The sequence below is a fragment of the Antrostomus carolinensis genome, unplaced genomic scaffold (genome assembly GCF_000700745.2).
Source record: "Antrostomus carolinensis isolate BGI_N321 unplaced genomic scaffold, ASM70074v2 scaffold47946, whole genome shotgun sequence".
NCBI lineage: Eukaryota > Metazoa > Chordata > Aves > Caprimulgiformes > Caprimulgidae > Antrostomus > Antrostomus carolinensis.
The window spans coordinates 50,045-75,778 of NW_010324863.1; the positions used below are offsets into that span (position 1 = coordinate 50,045).

At 38.8% G+C, this 25,734-nt stretch overlaps 1 protein-coding gene across 1 annotated transcript in view; it reads right to left on the reverse strand.

Annotated features, from left to right (window-relative positions):
* Positions 1–25,734, reverse strand: part of LOC104527353 (calcium-binding mitochondrial carrier protein Aralar2) — a 64,448-nt gene that overhangs the window by 38,580 nt on the left and 134 nt on the right. The window contains exons 2-7 of the mRNA XM_029085722.1: positions 12,238–12,377; positions 5,495–5,641; positions 3,777–3,915; positions 2,852–2,945; positions 2,591–2,675; positions 418–502 (exon numbers count right to left, since the gene is read on the reverse strand). Coding sequence (XP_028941555.1) covers positions 418–502; positions 2,591–2,675; positions 2,852–2,945; positions 3,777–3,915; positions 5,495–5,569 — 478 coding nt within the window. The 5' untranslated portion in view covers positions 5,570–5,641; positions 12,238–12,377. The remainder of the gene's footprint in view (positions 1–417; positions 503–2,590; positions 2,676–2,851; positions 2,946–3,776; positions 3,916–5,494; positions 5,642–12,237; positions 12,378–25,734) is intronic.

The following is a 25,734-nucleotide window of genomic DNA, read 5'->3' on the forward strand; positions in this document are numbered from 1 at the left end:
TGCAGTGTTTGACTGTAACTGTTATCTTCCACATTTATATCTCAAGTATTAGTTGCATCTTTTTTCTCCATAATATATTCTGGATACTTTAAACTATCTCCCACAGTTTTAGCCAAAAGCACTTCCTGGCTCTACCTCATTATTAATCTGATTCTTCTGTAACTGGTTTGGTGACAAATCAGATAGTAACACCACCTGCAAACTCCAATGGCTCATAAATTCTAAAATTCTTGCAGACCAGATGACCTCTTCCCATTTCCATCTTATAGTTATCCCATCCCTTAGACACAGCTTCAAGGTAAAGACTGAGAAGTCTTCCACACTTAAATGAAAGGCAAAAGGGGAAGAAGGGTAGAAGAAAAGAAGAAAAAACCCAAACAGTGAAGAAGAATCTTCTTTTGCTCAGCCACAACTAACCTCCAGCAACTGAACCAAGGGCAAACCTGTACGCTGATTCTGCAATCTGGATGAGAACAGGTCGAGACACATCGCCTGGAGCTTTCTGTCAAGGCAGGATTTAAAACAAAAGGAAAGACAAGAAAAATAATCAGAACATTGTATTTCATGAGAGCACACCTCATGATCAGACAGATATAAATAGAAAGATAGCTGGAGAAAACTTCACAATACACTGCAATTTTTGTTTTCAATTATTACTTCTTTTCCACTGATTTCTAAGTGCCATATAATGTAGCCTCTTCATATCGGAATAGCAAGGAAAAGAAAGACTGATATTACAAAAAATTTATAGAACTTCCAAATCAATGGTTCAAATGTGCATATGGGGGCACACGTTGCATCTTAAGGCATTCTACAGCTAAAAGCAGCTCCAGTTTGAAATTTGTTTCTACCCTCACCAAACCAGATATACCTATTACTTCTCAGGCTATCAAAACAAGAAGGCAAGCATTGCTCATACATAGTAGCAAAAGGAAAGGAACGTTTCATAAAGCTTCTGCACAATTTCATTTTGCTCAGTCTATGAGTGATAGATTCAACCCAATGAAAAATAAACTTCAGAAGTGCTCCAGATTTAAAATTGCTATCTAATGAAAGAAATAATTAGAAAACCAGAAGTTCTGCAGGGGTATTAAGTCTTCCATATTTACTATCACTTTTTGTAATACTTTTTTTTTTTTTAGGATGCTAAAATAATGGTCAGAAAATAAATTGAAGGCATCAATGCAGCTCAAAATCTTTTCAGTCTCAGCATCAAGCAGTTGACATTAAAAAGGAACTGGATGGAAAAAATGAAAAGGTAGGACACATATGCAGAAGTAATGGTAAGATTTAAGCAGGTTCATATGTCCTAGCCTCTGAAAATGACATAAATCATACTAGCAAAGACAGTGGCCCCAAAGCAAAAACTGAAGAAGCTGCTACTTTCAGCACTGGATTTTTGGCTACATTTTACTGCCACCTATTGTAACTTATGTTACTTGATATTCAGTCTAATGCAAATGCTTTTAGTTCCTTTAGCAGTCTTCTAGGAATAGATAGTGAGCTTTTGGGAGCCAATTCATCCAACATAGTCAACATTTAGTCACTGCTCAAACAAACAGAAAACCGCCACCCTAGATACTGTCTTGGAGCAGTGGTGGGGGCGTTCACATGTAGGGGAAGGAGGAGAAGAAAAAAGAGAAGCAAAGAAGACACGTGTACACACACACACAGAGGCCTGGCTTATGGCCTGGTAGTCCTAAAAATGTAGCCTGCATTAACTCATTGTGGTCAAACTGGCGTCTCCACACAGACCCAGAGCAGGAAAAAAAACAAAAACAACAACAAAAAACTCCTTAGTCTCACAAGACACAGAGTTAAAATCACCGTAAAATGATAGAGATAAACAGAAATAGAGGGTTAGTTTTAAATCTATCTGTATAGAAACTTGTGTCAATAACAATATAAGATATGCTAAAATAATGTGGAAAGTAAAAAGTCAACAGGTTTAACATTTAAATAACACTCCTATTTCTTTTTGCCTCAAACACAACAAAGGTTCATTTTCTGTTATACCATAGAAAGTCAATATCCTGTAGTTTTTAGAAATGAGGAGAATATTAATGCTTTTACTGAAACTGTGATGGTAGACTAAACATAATCTCTCCTATTTTGACATTCAGCAGAGCATAAGGCAAAGCAGAGAATACTCTGAAGCCAGGAACATGCACATGTGTTCAGAACAAGGGCTGCCATTTAACAGGCTAGATGCTGAATTTACCATCCATATTCGAAGCAGGAAGTCTTCTTTCCTCATTAAAAAGAACAGAGAGCAACAGAAACACAAACACCTTAATTAGGTATACACCTAATATTTACTGAATGGCTGCATGATACTCATATACGTTTTATCTTTCCAAAGTAAATTACACTTAACCTGCCAAAATGCAGCCCAAGAGAAAGAGGCACAGAGATGAGATGGAGAGGACATGACACGGGTTAAAAATTAATTCTAACAAGAAGGTATTCCTCACAGGTATTACAGAATACAAGAGAAAAGCAACTTAGCTGACAACACAGAAGGAGGTTGGCTATGTATTTACCTGGCACTGGAAACAGGTAATAGCATCATCCTGGCTTCTGTTCTTACCTGCCTCTGAGCCTCAGCCAGGTTGTAGGGCAACGTCCCCTCCTCCAGAGGAGCAATTCTTTCAATATCAGCTAACGTCATGCGCCTGAGGAAATGAATTCAGCTTAGCATTTGCTTAGAGATGGGTTTTCACATCACAAGAAGTTACCTGCTGGTGACCAAGACACTACACCCTCCTGTTCCCCAACACTACCTCCCCCTCCTTCTGCTAAGGAGAGAGAAAGAAAGTAAAGAGAGGAGGATACATAATTCGCCACTTACCCTCGTGGCTCATATAGATCTGCTAACTGAAACAAGATGTCAACTTCCATGGGTGTAACCTGACCAAATTTCTGAGCTGCCAGAACAAACTCCTCTGCAACAGAAGTACAGAAAAGAAAAACTAATCAAACCAGAACAAATAATCCAGAGCACTCCAGAGTTTCTTTGTATTTTAGTATTAAGTAGAAGATGCTGATGGGGGAGGGAGAAGGGGAATAAAAGTGACCTACCACAAAAGAGGTCCTGTCACTCCATAAATGTATATTTTAAATGGTATATCCTCTATGAAAATAAGTACAACTCTCTGGTCTGAAAGCTTAGTGCTATCAGCAGGATTTAGGATATTTGACATACGGTATCAATCAGTTGCGGGTCAGAGGGAAAAAAAATATAAAAGCACACAGGAAAAAAAAAAATGAGTCAAAAGATGTGGAACTTTTTCATGCACAGTCCCAGTAGGCCACATTAATGAAACTTTGGTGTTGCACAGGGAATTCTCTATAAAAGTGGTTAGATATAGCAGATAACATCTTGTTCCAAGCTTGTAGATCAGCTTACTGTGCCGCCAATACAAGTTTATGGAATTCTTCAACTACCCTTGAAGGTCACTTTAATAGGCTGCCAATTTGGCAGGAGTCCTAGGAAGTTTTTTAAACTTTTAAATATTTTTACATACTTTCCTCACCCTGCCCCCACCACCAGTTTACTAGGACCTTTTTCTGATTGAAACAAAATGAAAAACCTGGAGGGTGGACTCCAACAGGAGTGTACAAAAGTGAGTGGCATACCAAGGAATGCTAATGAGGCAGGCTCTCTCCCTCCCATTGATTTAAAAGCATACAGATGAGCTCTTCCCCTCCACCCAATCCAACCAGACGCCCAAGGAAACTTCCACACTGCAAACACGGCAAACATTTCTACCAACCCTTAGTGACTTCCACATCTTTTCTATTTCCAGCCAGAGTACTGTAGATCTTTCTAATGAGCTCCATGTTGTTAAGGAGAGAATTAAATCCATTAAAATAGGAAAAGCTGACCTGATGGGAAGTGGTACCTCCAGCAGCCTAGAATAGAGACAGTAAAAGAAGAGAAAGGAGACTATTAAAAGACTAAGAAAAATCTTGAAATAAAGGTCTTCAAACAGTGTTATTTTACAAGAGCAACAGTAGCACAGGGTTGCTTTTTAAAAAAACCCTGCAAAATAAAGAAAACTATGAAAGATTCTTATGTTACTGAAACTAATCATGACCAGAATGTAAAACTCTCCCCACCCTACAAACCTAAACAAATACATATGCAGGATTATAACAACATAACCAGTAGTAATTTACAAAGTTCAAGTTTCAGTATTGCTTCAGTTGGAAATGTTTCATAAGTTGGCTTATTTCTAGTAATGAGGAAATCTACTTCTACATGTGAAGTGTATTACTATACAGAAAATTTCAACAAAATCAAAACATATTCTGAAAAGGGTCAACTGAAACATTTAAATTCACAGGCATTTCAAGTCACAGAAAACCAGCAGTAAGCTCTCAGGCTTGTATCAGGCAGTCAAACAAAATGGGAACAATAAGGTTCAAACAGTTATTCATTCTCAAGTGAGAACTGAGCCTAAACCTTTATTTTAAAGTGGTGTTGGGTCTGCACAGAGAAAAATTATTGGATCATTTCCCTATTTAAAGTATGAGATCAGTGATCAAGCAAATTTCTGAAAACAATACATAAGCTTGCCAAAATTTAATTGACCTTGAGGGAGACTGAAAAATCTTATCTTATGTTTTATGAGAGAGTATATGACCCAGGGAAGTTGTTAACAAGGCTGGGGAGAGAATCGAGGAAGAAAGTATCAGATCTCGTTGTCAGTCCCTAAGTGTTCTGGCAATGCTTTCTGCTGTATGCTTCTTCTAATATTCTGTCCAGAGTTTGCAGTTCTCATCACTTCACACATCTCCCTGGAATTCTCCCTTGAAAGTCAAAGCAGAACAGATTTCTTTAAACCTGGATACCCAGGCTTTGGATTACTTGGAAAGTGCTACTGCATGTTCCCAAGATTAGAAACTGTGGTCAAAACCAAATGTATCTTTTTTTTTTTTTCCCCTTCAGTAAAATTGCAGACTTGTAATATTTAATTTAGTTATGCACTTCTAGCTGAAAAGAAGCATGCAGTCAAGTGTAACAGCTATCATTTAATATATAGTGAATGGCCCTGGGTGATGTTCCAGTTCATACACTGTCCCAAGTGCTTGGAAATTCACTCAGGAGGTTAGAATTGACATTACAAAGCAAGTCTTTTGAGGATTACTTCCTAAGTGGGATGCAATGGCATTCTGACATTTTTGACACAGTCTACTATGGTGGAATGACTGGAAACAGCCAGGCAAACTCTACGTTTATAGTCCATTACTAAGGTCCATCTACCTGCTTCGTCTTTTGTCTCAGGAGGTCAGGAACACTGAGGATATATGTTCTACTATAAGGGTTAACTTTCATATGTGTATCTATCATAATAGACAATAACTGCTAAACTTAAAAATATACATCCCTAAGCTGGTCTATGTGCTGCATATAGTGGTCAAGGTATAAAAAAGGAATCCCATGTCTGTATCCCAGGTGTCTCCCAGTTGGGATACCAGAACTACTCACTGCTACTAGACATTCTTCTACAAATGGTGTCAGCATGTGTGGCCGGATAGTGACCATAATGTCCCTGAAGTCCATAGCTGTGACTCTTCCAGCCTGAGCATTGTCTCTCTGCACAAAAGCTTGTTTTGCATGTTCTAACTGTATCTCCTGAAAATATATTAAAAAAAAGAAAAAGTTAGGTTCAAAATCATAATCTTAATAGATTTTTATATAATGCAATCCTACAAGAGATCTCATACTTAACAAAACAGGATTACATGTAATCTAATTTTAATTAGATATTGTATGTGTAACTTTCAGCCTTTTCTATCGGTGGCATATATGGTCTCTATCATTAAGCTCAATATCGAGGACAATCATCATTATTTCTCTGCTGTCTGGACACTAGGTCATGTAATTCATTTAACTGAGAAATGGAGGGTATGTATCAACACACCAGTGCAGGCAACCTCCCACTCACAAACATTAGTGTTCCATGATGTCTATTATGCACTTTATTGCATGTGTCACAGCAGGTCAAAATACTTTCTGTAAAAGCATTTGCTACTCCTTGAACAAGGACAATGCAATAATCAGATTTCCATGTAGACATCCACTAATCTTGAAAGCATACCCTCAAAAAGCATCCTCATATAAAAGATAAAGTTATTTGCAAAAGACACTAGCAGTTTAATTTAAACTCCTTGTATCGTGACTGATTGAAGACCAGCTCTCAATATTTCAGCAGTAGTAACAGGCAGAGATCAATCACAAGCATTATCTGATGCAAGCACCTGATAATATCGTCTTGTTATTCATACATACCCCTGAGAGAAGAGGGGAGAAAAAAGGCATTTAATCTCTCAAAATGGTATCTTTTCTACTGCGACCTTCACCCTTTCTTCATAAATCACTGTTACACTACTTTCTTTTTTTTTTATTTTCCATTTAAAAGGAACAATTCTGCACAGACAGTAACTTGATAATACACATGAGCTTTTTGTTCAGTTCTATAGGTTTGCCAAAACCAGAAATATCTTTTGGTGATGTAGTTAGAATTCCCAATCTATACTTCTTTGCAGAATGGAGGCAAACAAACCATTGCCATGTACCCCCTTCAAATTTCAAGTCTTATAAAAACTTCTTCACTGGAAATATACATTGCTTAGTCTGAATACATATTCATAATCAGTTATTTAGAAAATGAAATCAGAGCAAAATTATGTCAGCAATACTAAGCAAGTCTTGCACTGGACCATGATACTATCCCATTATTACCACTATATTTGCAAATATATGCCTTAAAAGTCATATGAAGTCAAGACTCAGGCTAGTCAAGAATCACCAGCACAGTGTATTCCCAGTGAATATGATCTCCTGTAAACTGATATTCATCACACAGCAGCATTCAAGGGAACAGAGAGCAAAGGGAGAAAGGCAAATTTGGCTGGAGTAGGATCAGACCTGCCGGAGGCCTGCAGCCGCCACCCCTCCTTCTGCTCATGCCACAGCCACCGATGCACGCTGCTGCTCAAACCATACTTGTCTTCTCATTTCAGCCTCCTCATCTCTCCAATTTTAGTCCTAATTTCTAATTAAAACACTGCACCCTGACCTGAACGGTATAATGAAAACCTCCTAATACACCAGGCAGGAGGAAAGGGTGGTGGTGGGGGGAAGGACTGATCAGTGTTTCAACACTGCATTTCACTCACAGAATTATTCATAAATTTCTGCTTTTGATGAGAAAGGCTTGTGGGGATTATAATTTTAAGTGCTGCAATTTCAGTTGTGTCACATTTCCTTTACCTTACAGCCCCTTGCGTGGAGGTGTTACAATTCAGCAATAATATTCACTCTGGCTGGATGCAGCCATGTAAGCTTTTGCTTCACTCCAATTGTGACTATAATGCCAACAAAAATTTGGAAGCAAGCAATTTTGGGAGGTTTATGGTGGGAGGAGCACAAGAACACAAAAAAACTTCATAATCTTGAGGCAGGCAGCTACTTGGTAGGCAGAGAGCTCTGAAGAGGAGTTGGGTGTAATAACTCTTGTATCCCTCAATACTCACCACCTGGCAAGTGGATACGTATGAACAAATGAACAAAAATGTTTGTCATTAAGTGGCAGCATCACCAAAGAAAAAATAAATTTAATTTAGCAAAAGGATTACATGGGAAACTGTGAATGCTGCTTTCTCCTCCTTCTCTCATTCAATTTGTTTTAACCACTGAAACTGCTGGCAGTGTTGTACTGGCAGAATCCAGCACCAAAATGCAGTAAAAAACCTGGACTCCACTTACAGAAATATAATCTGTTACCATCTGTGTACACCCGCCAGTGAGTTTGGAGGTACATATACCATCAGTGGGACCCTGGCTGACAGTAGTGTCTCAGCCACAGAAGCAAAGCGGGGCTCATGCTCCAGAGATATGTTAAATACATGTTTCTTGTCATCACCTAGTTAATTGCAAAAAGGCTGTTAGTACTACAGTTGATTTAAAGCCAAAACACCCAATCCTCTCCTTGCTAACATGATTCCTTTCAATGTTCTTGGTATATGAGGAACCCACTAGAGAGAATTATCCCATTTGGTTAAACACATGGTCAAAGACTCAGTACTGCCATTTGCCCATACTCTTGTCAGCTAGGAAAGAGCCACTTAACTGTAGATAGACAGCAAGACAAAACACTGAATAGGATGATGACAGTCTTCTGAAGCTCCCTATTCGCACCTCCTCCTTAGTTCAGAAATGAAATGGTTTAAGCATACTGTAAATAGATACAGAAGACTCATCCCACCTTCTCAGAAAGGAAGGGTCTTTTTAGGCTACGGTTATTTTGAGCTGTGATACACATTTTCCAGTTGCACCCAGCAGAAAAAAGCACAGGGACTTTCACCCATATGACATTCCCAAACCATGACCATGGCAGTGATATGGCATACAAGAACACTGTTACATGGTAACACACTTAGTCTCCAAACTAAATTTCACCTATAAAGTCTGTCACAAAAAAAACGAGGCAGATGTCACTTCTCTAATTACTGTATTGTGCATAACAACGTAATAAACTCCTTAAAGTTTAACTCAAAAGAAAGGCTATCTATTCCCTCAGTCTCCAAGCCTGAAAGCTGAGACATCTCACAGCACGACATTTCAAAATAAGGCTCAGTAGCTATCAGCAATTTATCAGGGAAATCTTTATGAGATGTTCATAACATTGCCTATTCTGTGTACGTGTAGCTAATATAAAAAATACCACCTTAAAAATAAACTGAAAAACAAAACAAAGTCGTAGTGTTTAGAGATGCTGACTTGTAATAATTTTTATTGTTTCACCTATTTCAGTCCAATATTGTTTACTTAGACAGATTAAGGTTTAAAGAAATACAACCCTCATTGCTTTGCAATGCAAATTACACATCCTAAAGAACCTTTTCAGACTAGACTTTCTGTAAACTTACATATACTTAGAAGGCAAGCTTCTCCCTTGATGCTGGAAGTCCAGAATTCTCCCAGGTAGCATAAGACTTTGTGAAAAATTAATTTGCACATCATGGCAGGCATGCTGGCATCAGAATTTTCATGAAATTATTTCCCATCAAGAGACTGTACCTCAGCTTTCACTTACAGATCACTGAAAGCTTCTTCACTTTCCACTTAGATAGAAATTTATGTTTAGGTTCATCCCAATGGATCTACAAGTCATCAGATACAGTACAATCCTCTCCACTGGAGTAGATCCTGGTGTTCAATTACAAAGACTTCTACTTCATCAACTAATATGCTGGACACAAATAAATTCCCAAATACTGTGGGAATGGATTTATCAGGCCCACATATAAGCATACGTTAAAATTAATCCTGCAAAATAGATTTTACATGCTGAGAAAGGGGCCAGTGTTGCTCTACATGATGCAGATTGCCACTTAAGTGATGATGGAACATGATCATATCCAAATGGAAATAGACGTGACGGATATATAGTGGAGATATGTGAGCTAATTTTAAGCTAGCAAAATGAGAAGCAGGGTAAAACAACATACCTTGTGCTCTAGGCTGGGGCAAATAGACTGTTAACTGTATTAGAGCCAAGCAGTTTGGAGGCTATACTTTTGGGCATCTCTGTTGCTGTAGACAAAAAAAGTGCTGGCGGGATATAAATATTCAAAATCCCATATAAACTCTTCTTATTTAAAGCCAGAAGAGATCCATCTTGTGCATGGATAAAACATACTGATGTTATTTTCCACATACCTTCAGCTTTGCCAGAAGTGATGATTAGCCCAAATGCTGCGACAGATAATGAATATGTACAACTTTATGTGGCATACAGGACCCAATATGAATGAATTTGAATCTAGCTGGATTATTTAATTAAAAGTTGCAAATTGCATTGTACTTATAAAGCAGTACCTGAAGTGCCTTACAGAATCATCTGGTCCATGTTAAGTTAAATGTAAAGAGTATTCACACATCAGGAATGCAGAAAGGTAATCTGGTACTCACTGTGGTCTCCTGCTGTCTAAGGTCCAAGGTCTAGACATCAGACCAAGGAGACTGACTCATGCACAGGCAGAATGTCAGAAGGAAAGGCTGAATACCAAAGGTTAGAGAGCTTAAAGGAAGATTTCTATGCCTGTGAACATTAACTGTCCAGTTTGTGCTGAGAGTCATTTCTGTGCCCAAACTTCTGTATCTATAATTCAATGCTGCAAGGCAAGAATCAGCAAAGAAACATATATTTCAAAGCTTTACAGTTCTAAAAAGTGGGTAAACAAATGTACCCAATTACTGCGAGTGACTGAGCACCCTAACAGACTGTATTGATAGCGGACAACTTCAGCAGAGTCTTAGGACAATTAATTTATTTGAAAGTCCCTGCTACCTGCACCAATGCTGAGAGTGTCTTTATAAGCAGTCTTAGAACTTTTCCTGAACGCATCTCACCTCTCTAGAGGACACCAACAATCGTCATCCTTATTCTCAATGTTTATGCTCTTCCTCCCTCCTTCTGTCCTATATGGATCATCACCAAAAGGGCTGACTCATGAATACCACTGACGTGGTCCAACACATCCTCTTACTCTGCACTAGCTAAGATTAACTTTTGCAGTAGAGTCAGTTACAAAAAAACCCCCCAAAAACCAAGGCAGGGGCAAGACACACCAAAACCAAATACAATTCTCACATCCAAGAAAAGTCCTTTTAGACAAGGAAAGAGGAATACCCCTCCACAGGATGAGAAACCCTGGTAGTTAGGACTCATCTCCAAAGTTAGAAAATTCCTGCCTCAGTTCTTGCTTTTCCTAATTCAAAGAAAAAAACCACAAAAGAACTCAAAGAAAGAACTCAAATCTTCCAAATACCCAGCCATGAAGTTATAGGCTCTTTTAGGCCTCTGGCTCTAACCTCCTTCACCCCTCCTCCCTCCTTTTTTGGAGGGGGAAGGGGAGGGGGGGCAATGCAGGGCGGTGAGGTGGCAAAAAAGTGTCCTTTTTTTCATTTTGGGTTTTTCTTCAGGTTTTCCTCAGACCTCTAAACAAACAGATGCACTGACTTTGTCTTAACTGGTATACTGTTAAGACTGCGATTTTAATCCAGCAAATTCAGGATACATGAACACCAAAACATGGGGCCAGAGATATTTTTTCCTAATCAGGTAATACATTTGCTTTTTTATCCAAAAGAGGTTCTAGTTCATTATTCTGTCACAAAAATGGTCTATGTCTTAGCTTCCTTAGGAGTTACAATAGTCAATACAAAACCTAAGGGAATACAATTTAATCATGTGATACCTGACATCCTCGTCATACAAACTTAATTAGGCTCTGTTCTACAAAGTCAATTTGAAACATTTGTCTCAATAGCATTATCTTAATTATTCCTCATCAAAATGATACTACCTCCTACTGTGAGCTAACATACTTGTGTAAACAAGAAAAAAAGAAACCTCGCAGTCTTGAAGCAGGTTCCCATTTTAAAACTCTCTAGTGTAAATACTAATACAGGCATTAAGTATTCAGAAGGAATACAAATAAGAAACTCGTGTGTTTTACCACTTCAAGGATCACTTTTCCTACTGAAGACTATTTTTAACAGTACTGCTGGAATATAGATAATCTGTTTATTTTTAATAGCACAATTTTTTTCACATAACAAAGTACCCTAAAGTGTGAATACCTAAGAATTCCTTGCAAAAGAATGATTGTATTTTATTATCTAATACCACATTTCCCTGAGATACTCTTACTTCAAAAAAGGTCAGAAGAAGTGTGTGAAAAGGACTTGCAGCAAAACAACATCTTTATTGGATATCAGCACTGAATTAAATACAAATCTAGCAAACATGCTGTTTACAGACAGTACTTTTTAATACCAGTCTGGCAACTGGGTCCAAAATGTTCAGTACCATTTTTTACTATTCTTTGACTCATGTGACTTAAACATACAGGAAACTTTGAGGTCTAGGTTTTTGATTTCATGTCTCTATCTACACAACAGCGTAGAAAAGATCACCTTCTGCACACAACTGTCAAAAATGAAAGAAAAGAAAAAAAATACAGCCTGAATCAGACATTTTAGCTCAAGCATATCCTATTTATCAACAGACTTTTACAGTCCAGCACTCTGACTGTAAAAGCCTACACTCGGTCTGTCGTGCAACTTTCCCACCAGCGTGGTATTTGGCAAGTTTGCAAATATTTTGATTCTCGTATTCTTCTTATTACTCTTTACAAACTCTATTGTACTAGACCCACCAGTAAAAACTGGGTGAACTCCGCATATGTTAGGTGTCTTTTTCTATCCTTTCCAAAATGCAGCTGTACGAACTCTGAATTCCAGTTAAACGGAATGTGCTGATGAATTGTGGTCTGGCCAAAAACTTGTTTAGCATCCTCTGGGAAGAAAAGAAAAAAATTAATTTAATAATAAAATGAAATAACAATAGATACAAGTATACATTTATACTAGTAAAACAAATATTATATTTTGTAACAGGAAAGCAATAATGTTCATAAAAATTAGTAACATATTGTAAAGCAAACCTGATTTTTTTGTTTACCAAAATCGTAACAAATGAAAAGTTTTGAATACCCTCAGAAAAATAAACTCTGAATAATCTCTTTATTCGTGAAGTTTTATACTCACAGCATTTGATTAGAAGAGACTCAACTAGATAGTTCAGGTTTCAAAATCAAGCAAGAAAAGATTAAAATTAAAAAACAATTTATAAAAAGATGACTAAAACTAACCAATTTTCAGCATAATCTTTTAAAGCTGCTAACAATGGAAGTTTTGTGTCACTATAATTCAAGTTTTTGTATTATTTTTAGAGCTCTCCACATTCAAACAAATCAACTACAAAAATAGTAGTATTTCAAGATCCGCTTTTCTGTAGTTACCTTACCGGAGCAGTGACATGCAGGGCACAGGAAAGGGGGACATAGCAGGCAGGAACACAAGCTCATCACCACCTCCATCACTAAGCAGGCTCTAACTCTAGACCTCTGCTACAAGGGGGAGGGCAGTGTGACAAGTTGGTTTGATCACACCTAAATGCTTCATAGTTTAGTTCAGTTTAGTAGTTGTAACTGGGCAATGGTTTATTAAGGGTCTGGCAGACTTTTTGGTAATACATGGCATTTTTGGTGAAGAAATAACTATTTGAGACATACCAAGTTGTACAATCAGTAATAAGGACCACACATTCCTGGAAATGGACTGTACATATCTTAACTAATGGAAACAGCAACAAGATCTGAGGAAGTACTTGTCTCACACGACAGCGCCCACTTCAATGTGATTGTCAGTCTCAGCCAAAAATATAGGGCAAAGACACCTTCAGAAGACAAGCTCAAGGCCAGAGGTTCCCAACTGCTATACACCTTCCTAATCGCCACATGTGCCTCCAGCAACGCCAGCCAAGAGCCAGTTCTTGTCTCCTTCTAGTTCCTGTAAGCATGGAGAGCTGGTTCCCAGGAGACACTCCCTACCCACAGGCAGAGCCAGGAGCAGGTCTTCTGCTCCCTTCATGCTTTGTGGAGGAAAGACCAGGAGCCCAAATGCAGAGCTTCTGTCTGTCTCTGCGAGCAGCAGAGCTGGAAGCCAGTTCCCAAGTACAGCTGGTGCCTGGGGGCAAGGAAATCAGCACAACTTTGTGCCAGTCTGTGTGCAGAACAAGCTGGGAGCCACCTCACTGGAGCCAGCCTCTGCCTACCAGGCAGTCCTGGGAGCCGCCTTCCAGCTCACCCCAGCACCGCAAGCAAAGGTGGGAGCCGACTCCTTGGAGCCATAAGGTCACATTTACTGCACAGGTGGGGTTCTGGCTTCTGGCTCAGCACATGCCAGCCAGGCACAGCAGCTCTGCTGACCTGGGGAAACCCAGCCAGGGTGAAATTCCCACTCTCAGGCAAGGAAGCAGAAAAAAGTGAAAGCAAGGTGGGATGGCCAAGAGCCAGGAAGATGTCAGGAAGCACCCAAGTGAATGAAGGATAAAGACATAGGAAAAAATGGTCCCAAGGAGGTGTCCTGCCACACAGACCCAAAAGCACTGCAGTTGGTGTTGCTTGTTCTAAAGCATGGGGGCTGTACATATTCTGGGATTCATGGGGAGAGCAGAGATGATACTGTGAACCTCTTACCATCCCTCAATACAGTCAGTAGTTTAAAAACACACCACCCACTGATCACAGGGAATCGATGGTAAAAGAACAAGTTGGATTTGACTTACAAACAGAAAGACTGACCCCAGTTAACCTCAAATTCTTAAAATTCAGAACTTCAACCCCTAATGTCCTAGGAGAATTTTCTCCCAACAACGTCAGACAGTGCCCCCAGGACAGCATTGTTCATTCATGTCTTCAAGCTCCAACACAGCCAGCTTGGATCTTGTCCGCCAGCATTCTCCAGGAGCAAAATTCTGCTCTCAGGGCAACATGAGGGAAAGCCAATTGGTTCAGGGTGAGGTCCCATCCCTTACTGAATGTCTTTTATTTAGGATTCTTCCTACTGACACAGCTTGAGGCACCTTGCCACGTCATTGGAGATCACCTCTGTAAAGCTCCTGCTTTCTGACAGACTTCCTTCCTCACCTCTCAAAGATGGGAACCAGCATGAAGAAGACAGTCCACAAGCAAGAGGAAATGAAGGCTGTACTGACCACTCTGCTTTTCCAGGGGAATGAAGATATTCCCAGAACAGCTCTGGTACCTGTCTCTCATACAGAAATCAGATGCTTATCTGCTTCCTCCTTCTCTCCCACCCCATCTCCTGAATTTCCCACTGATATTGTTCAGATGAGATTAGGAACAAGTCACTGTTTACCAAAAGCTATGTTTGGTTGTACTCCAGATTTGTTTTCGTCGGAGGAAAAAAGGTGCCTTCTTACTTGATGTGAGGTAAGAGATAGGAAAATCTTAGCTAGTATAAAAGCAGTCTCAAATTCCCTTTGATGGGGGCAGACTCCTCACAATCTTTACTTCAACTTTTTAACATATGAAAGTTACAGTGTCCTCTGATTATGCCACTGTAATCTTATTTTAATTATATTATATATTAGTTATCTTGAAGGAACAATTCTTGAAGGAGCATTTTGCTCCCTCAACTCTGTGCCTTGTAAACCCTCCTTAGTTGTGGCCCAAAAGAAAAATTCCAGCTCAAGAAAATCAAACATCAGTAAGTGAAAAGCATGGTAATTTCAGACTAAATACAATGTTTAATTATTGGCACTACAAATGGCAAAGGAACTCACAGCAATGGAACTTAAAATCTCATCAAGCCAGCTAGGAACATAGTAAGGTATATATCCAGGGCATTTGCATTCCCTTGTCTGTTTTGGAGATTAAAGGCTACATGCATGCCTCAGAAGTTCATATAAGCACAAATATCCTTCCAAACAGTCCAAGCAGGAGACATACACCTTATTTTTGCTATGACTTGGAAAAAACATAGCAAGAGAACTCCCTACACTACTTAATCTTTTCAAAATCATACTGTACATTGATGTCATATGTCTTAGCATCCAATACCAGGTGCTTTTCTGACAACAGTGCACGCTGGAATATCCAGTGCGGGTGGCTGACTGAAAGATCACCTACTGTGCTTCTCCTGATTCCTTGATGGCATGAGACACAGTAACCTGTTTGCCACTGCCTTTTTACACATACCCTGTACTTCCTTTTCACAACTATTTATGGTTCACAGTCTCTATATACGCTCAGTGGACAGCGTTTTCCCTCTTTCCTCCCTAGTCTCATCACCCATTCATCTACAACGATGTCACTGACTCAAGTCTTACCTGTAGTCAGACTGCCCAGTTCAGACATTAAAGACCACTCCTGCTCCACGAACAAAGCTTAAGTGTTTTAGCCTGTGATTTAACCATCAAAATGTACTCAATTACATTCTAGAAGTCACTCAAAGTTATTGTTCAGTTCTAACAGTATCATCTCATAATCTAAGTCCAGTAATAAAATTTAAAATGGACAATTTTAAAATGTAGTTTCACCTTAAACCTGCAGCTGAAGTTCCATGGCTATCTACAAGTTGCTGAACTAAATACAGTGAAGAGAAGCAATGTCCTTCAGTAGCCAGGACTTAATTTTGTTTGTTTACACCTTTTTTTTTAAAGAAACCTGTTTCACTGAGTCACAGAATAATTTCTGACGGAAAGGACATCTGGATGTCAGATGTACCACCTCCTGTCAAAGCAGGTCCAACCAGTTCACAGTGCTCAGGTCCATGTTGAGCTGAAGTTTGAGCATCTCTAATAATGCAGATTACACAAGGTCTCTGGGAAACTGTGGTTTGATCCTAAACTGATATATAATCAAAATATCTGATAAACTGAAGCTTTTAAATCCATATTAAAACAGTGTTTATTTATTTTAGTTTTAAAAAGACAAAATGTCAATGCTCCACTGTCTGTAGCTGTAAGAGCACAAGATCTAAAGCTGCAAAAGATACAACCATTTCTGTGTTTGCATTGTGTGAACCAGAGCTGTTGGAAAGAAAAATGAGCAGCAGGCTGAAGGAGATTATTTCAAATATTCATTTCAGAAATTCATGCTGTCATTTGTGTCAATCTTTAAAAAAACTAAACTTTGAAACTCAATTTTAAAATAAATTGCAAAGTTCTATAATCAATTGGTTTTCCCTGTGTGGCCTCTAATTAAAAAAAGATACCTTGTCATTGGTTTCTGATCACTGTACAAAAACAATGTTCTTTCTATTCTCCCTCCGGGTGAACTGCCTGCTGGTTTATAGTGGGGACTTCTTTGTCCTATGGGTCCTGGGGACTTTCTTCTCTCCAGTGTATTGATGTCTAGGCTTAAATGCTTACTGTACAAACAAGTATACTGCATTCATATTTCCATATGTGATTAAGAATTATAACTAGAAATAAAGAGTGCTTTGGAATAATCACAGTTCCTCATGACACTTGGGATTCCCCAAGTGAAAATTATCTATTTGGAAATTTGAAATTTTAAAAGGAGTAAACTGAAAATAATTCTCCCGCTATATTTTACATTTAAGAAAAGAACTCAGAAATCCTCAGCTCTTTATCTGCATTAATCTAGTTTATTGGGAGAACTAGATGCACATGCCATCCAGTCACTTGACAGAACAAGCTACTAAAATCTTAAGTAGCTGATGTACTAAATCTTAAACTCTTTCAAACTATTTATTTGCACAAGTACCTAAATGCTTAATGCAGTGTCATCGTTCAGTCCAGTGAAGTTAATACTATCTCAATGCACAGCTAGAAAAAATTTCATTATCATCTACAAAAATCCCACTCCTGTTACAAAACAGCTGCAACATTTCTGCAGAAAAGCTGTCACAGTTTGCTTTATTTTATATAAATTATACACATTTTATAGATGATGTGTATAATTTGTGCATGGTATAGAAAATCTGTACTAAAACCTCGGGCCTTGATAAAAAATCAGATTTACGCTAATGGTAATAGCAGCTTCTGTAAAGAACACAGGCTGCCTTCTGCAAAGAGGAAAACAAAAGACAAATTTGAAAAGACATGAACTATCATAAGTTAACAAGAGTTTCACATGTACTCTTGGAAGTTAGGAACATCCTAAGTTAACAAGAGTTTCACATGCACTGGTAACTTTTCAAGCCCTTCTGGCAGTAACTGCTTCTATATTCATCATACTTAAGGCCTTGAACAGGAACATATGAGCATTATAGCTACAACTTGGATAAACAAAGCAACATTAATGCCAAGAGTGTGGAATAGGTATTTTAGTATAAAGAGATAAGGTTTTTTAAACCTGAATATGCAAATCCTTGTCATTCTGCTCAGACAAGAGGCGATATCATTATAAAGTCATGTTTTGTTAATGGTTAAGCACTTCTGTTCATGCATTTGAAAACAGTTTCCTTTAAATGGCTTTAATTAAAAAGTGCATTTTTTCAGTGTCATTTAAACTAAATCCTACACAGAAGAAAAGGCAAAGAAGGAAGTCCAGTTGGTCAACTTAAAATATTGATGAGAGCAGCTGTTTCACTGTCATGACTAGGAAACCCCAACACCTTGCCAACTGCCAAGCAAGACCTGACCTAAAGCTCAGTGGAGATGAGAACAGAATCATTCCCACTAGTTTTGCAATGGGTCCTCATTGAACACTTGAAAAAACTCTACACTTCTCTCATCATCTTCAAGACCCTGAGTGCACCACCAGGTTCTGCAACCTCTTCCCCATGACCTACCCATAAGTATGTGGATCAGTGCCCATGCAAAGCGCTGCGGGAGAAAGAATTGCGAGAAGCATCTGAGGTCCGTGGTCCTCCTTGCCTGAGCCACCCCACAGGGACGCCTACACCTGTCCCTGCACTTTGGTGACCCTGACCCCCTGACTTGGCCTCCCAGCCTGACCTCGGACTTGCCTCATCCCTGAGGACTTGTCTGGCAATCTCTGGACTCTTGGCTGACTCTGGTCACTGTCATCAGACCTGCTCTGCTGTCCTTGCTCAGGCAGCGTGGGACTGCAGCTCTTGCTGGGTGGTCTCTGCCCATGCCCTGGCCTGCATTTTTGTTTCATTGGTTTTTTATTTACTGTTGTGAACTTCAAATATACAGCTAGTTAGAGTTTATTTCCATTCTTCTATGGTCTGGCACTAGGGCTGTTCTACAATGATGTGTTTTTAAATAGTAGCATGAAGTAGCGGCAGAAAGCACAGTATTTTAGCCATCTGAGCATGTAGGATTCTTGAACTATCCCACCAATTGGAAGTGATCTCTGTTACCTCTATCTTTTCAAATTGGAGCCATTATAGTCAATCGTGCAAATCTACAGTTAGCCTTTCATAAAAAGTGGGTTTTTGACCCACTGAACTGGAACAGCTTCTGAGTAGTTCTTCTGATCTCTGACAAGATACCACACAACACATGCATGCCAATCTGATAGTGGTGTGCATCTACATTCAGTTGTTCAGAAAACACTGCTCATTTTAAAAGTTCTAAAAATCAGGGTGGTTCTTTTTGTAGTACAAACTGATCATTTAAAGAAGTGCAATACAGCTCCACATACATTAAAAAAAGGATGCCTTCACAATGGTTTTTCACCTCCAGGTAGTATACTAACATCTGGAGCACATTGGTGGAAAGCAAAAGCTTATGATATTTGTTGAGCTGCCCTCATAAAATGAATTGGTTGACTCAGCACATCTCCAGGCAGAAGAGAGACTGTACTGTGACAGCCGCAATGGAGTGCCAGCATCCTTAGAGGCAGTCACAGCAGGGCAGAGAAGCAGGAGGCTGGAGTCTCTCACAAAAAGCGTTTGCTTCTGTTCAGATGTGAACCACATCCATTCTGTGGCTGGAAGAAGCAACAAAGGCTGTAGAGCACCTGTTGTACACAGAGGTGAGATTAAGACCAGAATTATTAACCAAAGGTCTTTCAGATGTCATAAGTAGACTTTAAAGTCCTTGGCAACAACCAAAAAAATCCCCCAAAAGCTCTCAGCAAACCATACAGTCCTGTAGAAATCCTAATAAAAAGTTCACCATTCCCTGTTAGGAGAGAGGCACTAACTACTGAACAAAATTAATTTGGTTATAACTTCACTGCCCTTTCCAAACTTTTCAACAAGGACATAGCAGACTCACAGGTCACAACTACATGCTTGTGCCTTCATGATTTTTCCCAGTCAAAAAAAGTACAATCTATTATAAGCTTCAAGTTTCACCCCTATGCTGAAAATGTTCTCACTTTTAAATACTTCTACCTTCCCCTGCTCTGGTTGTTTGTGTTCTTATCACTCCTAAAAACTATGAATTCTCTTCCTCATAACATATCCATACACTGTTCAATTCAGCTTGGCTCTGATTTTTGCCTAAGGTACCTGAGCACATCTATAACCTTTGCTAAACATTGCAAATACACCAAAAAGCAGGCTCTTTCCTGGAGTACTTTCAGCAGTTAAGACTCTGGATCCAAACTTGTCTGCTTCTTCTGTCCTTGGATGTAAGGGGAAACAACATCAATTTATACACAGAGTATTACATAATTGGTTTACAGAAAAGGTTTTAAATATTTTTCCAAGATACAATCCCTTTAAAATATTTCTACTTGAGCTGTGGATATCCATAACTCCAGTTTACGGGCAACAGCCTCACATTTCTTTATTACCTTTCCTGGCCTCCTTAGAAGTGAGGAATAAACTGCCAGAGCCCAAAGACCACAGGTGTGGAAAGCACTGAACCCCATGGGGGCATATAAACTAAATTTACCCCTTTGGCCCTGAAGAAGAGTAATAAAAAAGCCAGATCACTTCCAACAAAGTAAACAGCATAACCTGGCTAACTAAAATAAAATACTACTTCTTTTTTTTTCTCCATATAAGACAGTTGGGGTTTGAAACACATGACATGCATGGAGAGGCTGATGGTATGGGGTTTTCTCAGCCTGGAGAAGGGCTGTCTACCACTACCCAATGGGAGGGTGAAGGGAAGACGGAGATGCACAGTGGAAGGACAAGAGGCAATGGATGCAAGATAGAACATGGGCAATCCCAACTAGGCATCAGGAAGTTATTTTTCACTGGGGTGAAACACTGGAAGAAGTCTGCTCATAGAAGCTGGAGAGTCTCCATTCTCAGAGATATTTAAAACCTTGACTGGATGTTGCCCCCAGAGCAACCTGGTCTTGATGGCCCTGCAAGGGTTTGAACCAGATGGCTGCCATAGTCCCTTCCAGCCTAAACTGTCTGATGATTCTATGATCATTCCTTGGGTTTTGGTAATGAACAAGAGATATGCTCAGCCTTCAGCCTGATGTTTGTCAGTCACTTTGATTTAAAAAAAAAAAAAAGAAGAAAAAAAAAAAGACAAAGCAAACCCAATACTGCAGAACAAACCAAAACACTAAATTTCAGTTTTGGATTATTTAGAAAACTCAATTGTATTTTCTAGATTAAATGAAACACAACTGTGCAGAAGGATAGAGCTGCTCCTAATATTTAAAATTACAGATAAACTTTGTGACTGAACAGGCTTTGTTTTACTTAAAATATCCTCATGGAAGGCTGCCTGGTTACATAACATTTTGGTTAAGAGTAAAGACAAAACAAGAAAAACTTGTTGCCAAGTTGACATATGTCTAGAAATGCAATTCTGTGAAAATAGTATCAAGAAGATTTCAAAAACTGTTTTGAAGAAAATAAATCTACTAACAAGTCCACTTTTTAATTAAAACTGGCCATTATTTGTGCAAAATCCAGTACAAACAACAAAAAGATATCAGAGACTAAACTAATTTTGCATTTGTAATGTTGCTGTTGGGATCATCCTATCTTGGCAACTGTCATTTATAAATCAACAATTGTTTCACTGTGTAGGTGTAACCAAACACATCAGTAGCTACAAATGGTTTTTAACCAATTTGAACCAGTAATGGAAATTTCACTGAGAAATCCTGAATATTGCAATTTATCAAGTGATCAAAGCTTACAGCCTCAGCAATTTATTTTGGTAGTGCAGATTGACCTTTTCCTGCTTTACATGATATTAAGTGTACCAAGCTGGGCATCACTAAGCTAGGTGATATGCAAGAGAAAAAAAGAATTACAGATCCCATAAGAAGAGCCAAGTCATACCAAGCAATTACAGGGCAAAGCATAAAATAAATAGTCCTCTGTAACAAAAGCAAGAGCTAGTTCACGCAGTCTGAACCTAATCCTTTGGTCAGGAAAGCAATTGTGAGACTCTTGTAATAATCCTTTGCATATTGAAAAAGTATGAGAACGTTATCATGTAAGAGGACAAACTCTGAAGCTCATCACAACAGCTGTATAGCTATTTAAACCTCTGTTAAGAGCTATGTGCTTTTAGAAAATTTACAAACAAGTATTCAGGCAAATCAAGTATCAGATAAGCAAACAGGAGTGCTTAGTAAGATGTATCTTTAATTAATGTGCTTATCTAACAACTGTACTGATATAATTAATAATAGAAGCAGAGACTCAGAATAGCTGCTGTCTACATGTAAATAAAGTTTTGTTTGGAGACAAAAGCAGGATACATTGCTCGATTCTGCAGCTGTTACACTAAACAAGCAATAATTTGAGGTTTGGGTTGCCCATTCCCTTTGCATTTTTGCTGGGTTGGAGGGGGGTTTGTTTTGCTTTTTTTAAAAAAAATTAAAGAATTGACTCATTTTACAGCATACTCTTATTTCTCAAAGTAGCACAGCATCCATCTTGAAACAGCTTCAGGTTGAATTAGAAGACCTGAAAAAAACCCACCCAAAACTAGGAAAACACACATTATACTACAGCTACACTATATTAAGTATGAGACCAATAATTTCTGTTGGGTGAGAAATTCTACTTTAAAACAAATCAGAATTAAAATCCTCAACGCTGGTTGGCAGCACAGACTCGGGCAATCACACGTCTTTTTGTGCCTTTCCTTTCTCTGTGAGCAAAGCCAACACAGACGACACTTATTTTGCCCTTCACTGGGGCTGTGAGAACCGGTGTAAGAAAATGAAAGCTCCAGTCCCTGGATATCACCACAGTGTTACTCACAGCTCAGAACTGTTAGCTCTCATCATTTCATTTATCCATCTGAAATTAGAGATGAAGGTTAAGATGACTTAGTTTTTAAACACTGACATTTTTACCCAACCATCTTGCCTTTTTTTAAACACCATCTAGTAAAGAATTTCAAAGGGCTCTGCTTCTTTAATGAGGCATTAAAATACAGTCATACGACAAAAAAGCAACTCTACTAAGTCTCTTAAACCCCTGGACTTACATTATCAGCTTTTATGTGCCTGTCAACACTCAACAGTAAGAAGCAATGGTTTGCTCTTTGCCTCAAATTTAAAAGGCAGCTAAGCTTCCTCCCACTTCCCTGCTGAGAGCTTTAACTCCTTGCAAACTGTCAAAGCTTTGACACTTCAGCAGCAGATAAATCTACCACACGATGCAATGGCCAGGTATAGTCTCAGTCAGCCACTGGCCGCTAATTTACTAGTGGCCATTTCATTCACCTCAAAAAGCAATAAACTACAACTACTTCCCCCCGCTCCATGTACAACACTGCTTTCAGATCAGCCCTTTTCAATAGATGCTAGCTCTGTCAAAGGACTGGGTACAGTTAACTTGTAACTTGAAAGAAATGAAACATTTAGAATTGTAGAGATGTCAACATATGGCTAAAATGCAAAGGCATTTCCAACCCAGAAGCTCAAGTAAGAGTGCAGCATTTTTCAAGAAAAGTTAAGTGCAAAGTATTAAATAATGGAACTTCTTTACCCAGAGCATTGCTCTAAATATCCATAGCCTGAATGTGGCATTCAATGTAAAAGCTCATAGACGCAAAGCCCATTATTAATTTGTTTTACAAAGGTGCCAAGCTAAGTGCAGCTGTGGAAGAATAAGAATTTGTATGATTTTGCTTAGTAGAAAATGTGAAGTTCACAGATGGGAAGCCCTATATTCTGTTCAGTATAAGCTGAAATATTTATACCATTATCTCAGTACAGAGAAAAACAGTGACTGCACAGACAAGCCATACTGTTTCTTTACAACAATAAAGACTTCCCAGACTTATAATGGGATCCTTGAGATACTACACTTAACAGCAGTATAGTGAAAAACGATCCGTTCCCTTTTCTTCTGTTCCTTTCACACTGTAATTCCACAGTATACAAAACCCCTATTTAAGTCTCCTAACCTTGATAAGGACTTGATCCCACTCTCATTCAAGTCATTGGAAAAAGATCTCATAATTAACCTCAAAGATGCATGACTGAGGCACTGAGTGGCAAAGTTACAGGATAGCATTGTAATAATTTATTCGTGAAAATATTAGGGGTTATTTTTCATAATAAGGGAGGAAAAAGCTTTTTTCCCTTATAATAGAAAATAGGAACCAGATTTGTCTGAAGGTCAAGTGTTTCTGCTGAGAATGTACAACATTGAGACAGCTCTCTCTCCTCCCCACTCCGGGTGTTTGCTAGGGTGGTACCCACACGGTACTATACAGAAGTTACAAATGCATTTATGCTTTCAAAGCGGGAGAGGAACGAATGGAAAAAAAGCTATCTGAGGTTGTGCCAAGGTTGGCATGTCTCCTCTTTCAAATACCTTAAACACAGCCTGGCATAGGAGTTTCTCTCATCACTAGAAGGACTTCAATGGACTTCAAATGCCAAACAAATCCCTTGATTCACTGTGTCAAACCCCAAGGGAAGCATTTGCCAGCAGGAAAAATACAAACAAGAATTCCAAGACTTAAAAAGTTAAGTCGGACTGATTCAGCATTCAGATCAAACGACTACAGTTCTTCCCAGATTATAAGTATAACAAGTACTCCAAGTAACCGGGGGCTCTGACGCAGACAAGAACCTGCACATCACAGGCATTCCAAGAACCCTGGTTTGTCTGCGCTGGAACAAAACCTCTGCAAAATATGTGTGCTCTCCTGATTTAAAAGCATGCTGTCTCTCGTTGCCTCTCTGTCCATACCCATGCACAAGACTGTAAGGCACAAAATACTTCCTTCATCAAGGTTATGATCAGCAGAACTTTTTCCTGAAATTCTTTCAAATCTTTCAGCATCCACAGTAATTTTTAAAAAGCTGTTCTAACAAGTAATACTGCACACAAAAAGCACATCTTTCACAACTTCAGCAGACAACCAAAATAATGAAAATACAAAATAGACACAAGAAGTGACATCAAGTCTTCTTGCCAGCCACAACTTCAAATACAGATTTTTGGAGATGGTAGAAGGAATACAGCAATGCTTCATGCAATGGTAACAGGATCTTGTCAGTTCAAACGGAAAGGGAAGGGCTTTTTTTAACTGAGTATAAAACATGCATGGAGAATACTAGCAAAAGACAAAGGATGTGAACCATACATTTCAGAAAGACAAAGAGTCAATGTCATCCAACTTTCCTTTTACTTAACTGTTTAACAACCAATTAATAAAACTTGAGACATACAGATAACCATGTCCAAATGTAGCAAATTAGAAATAGCAATTTTATCCAGTGTAGGTACTTAGGGCAAAAAAAAACCTGCTTTAGTTTTTGAAGTACAAGCTTGATGTTTGAAGTTATTCAAAACTGCTAATTTCTGAATCCTTCTTCCAGACAGAATAGCCTTTATCATTAGGCAGGTGGCACACAGTCCTGCAGATATCAAAAGATGCCTCTATAACATCTAGAAATAAACAGTCCCCATAATTAAGTTTTAAACTGGCCTGAGTATTTCTCATGTTGTCAGTGCAAACACTACATCTCCAATGCACAGCTGAATTTTTGGGGGGGGTGGGAGGGGGGCAGGTGGTGAGTGAAAATGGATTTATTACTGTAAAATCTCACAGAAGAAAGTTTTAAGCCTTAAAAGGAAGCCAACTTGAAATATAGCCAATTTAAACAAAAATAATTCAGGGTAATTTCAGACTCAACATTCACTCAAGTCTTCTGGCAACTTTCTTGTGGTTTTACAATCATTTCCTACAGACACCTTTCACTGCAGTTCTGAAGACCTGCACAAGCATGTTGGGGAAGAGAAAAAGAGAAGTGACCAGTTCTCCAGAGAAAACCACAAAGATGACCATGACCTTGACATCATATTGTGCACATGTAAATGATTAAAAAAACTCAGCCAGAAAGTTGCTTGGCACTAGTGTAGTTCCACTACTGATCAGTGTGTTTCCTATGGTAACAGGAGGTGAAACTGAGTTTAGTGTTAAGTAGGGATTTTTAAATTAATAG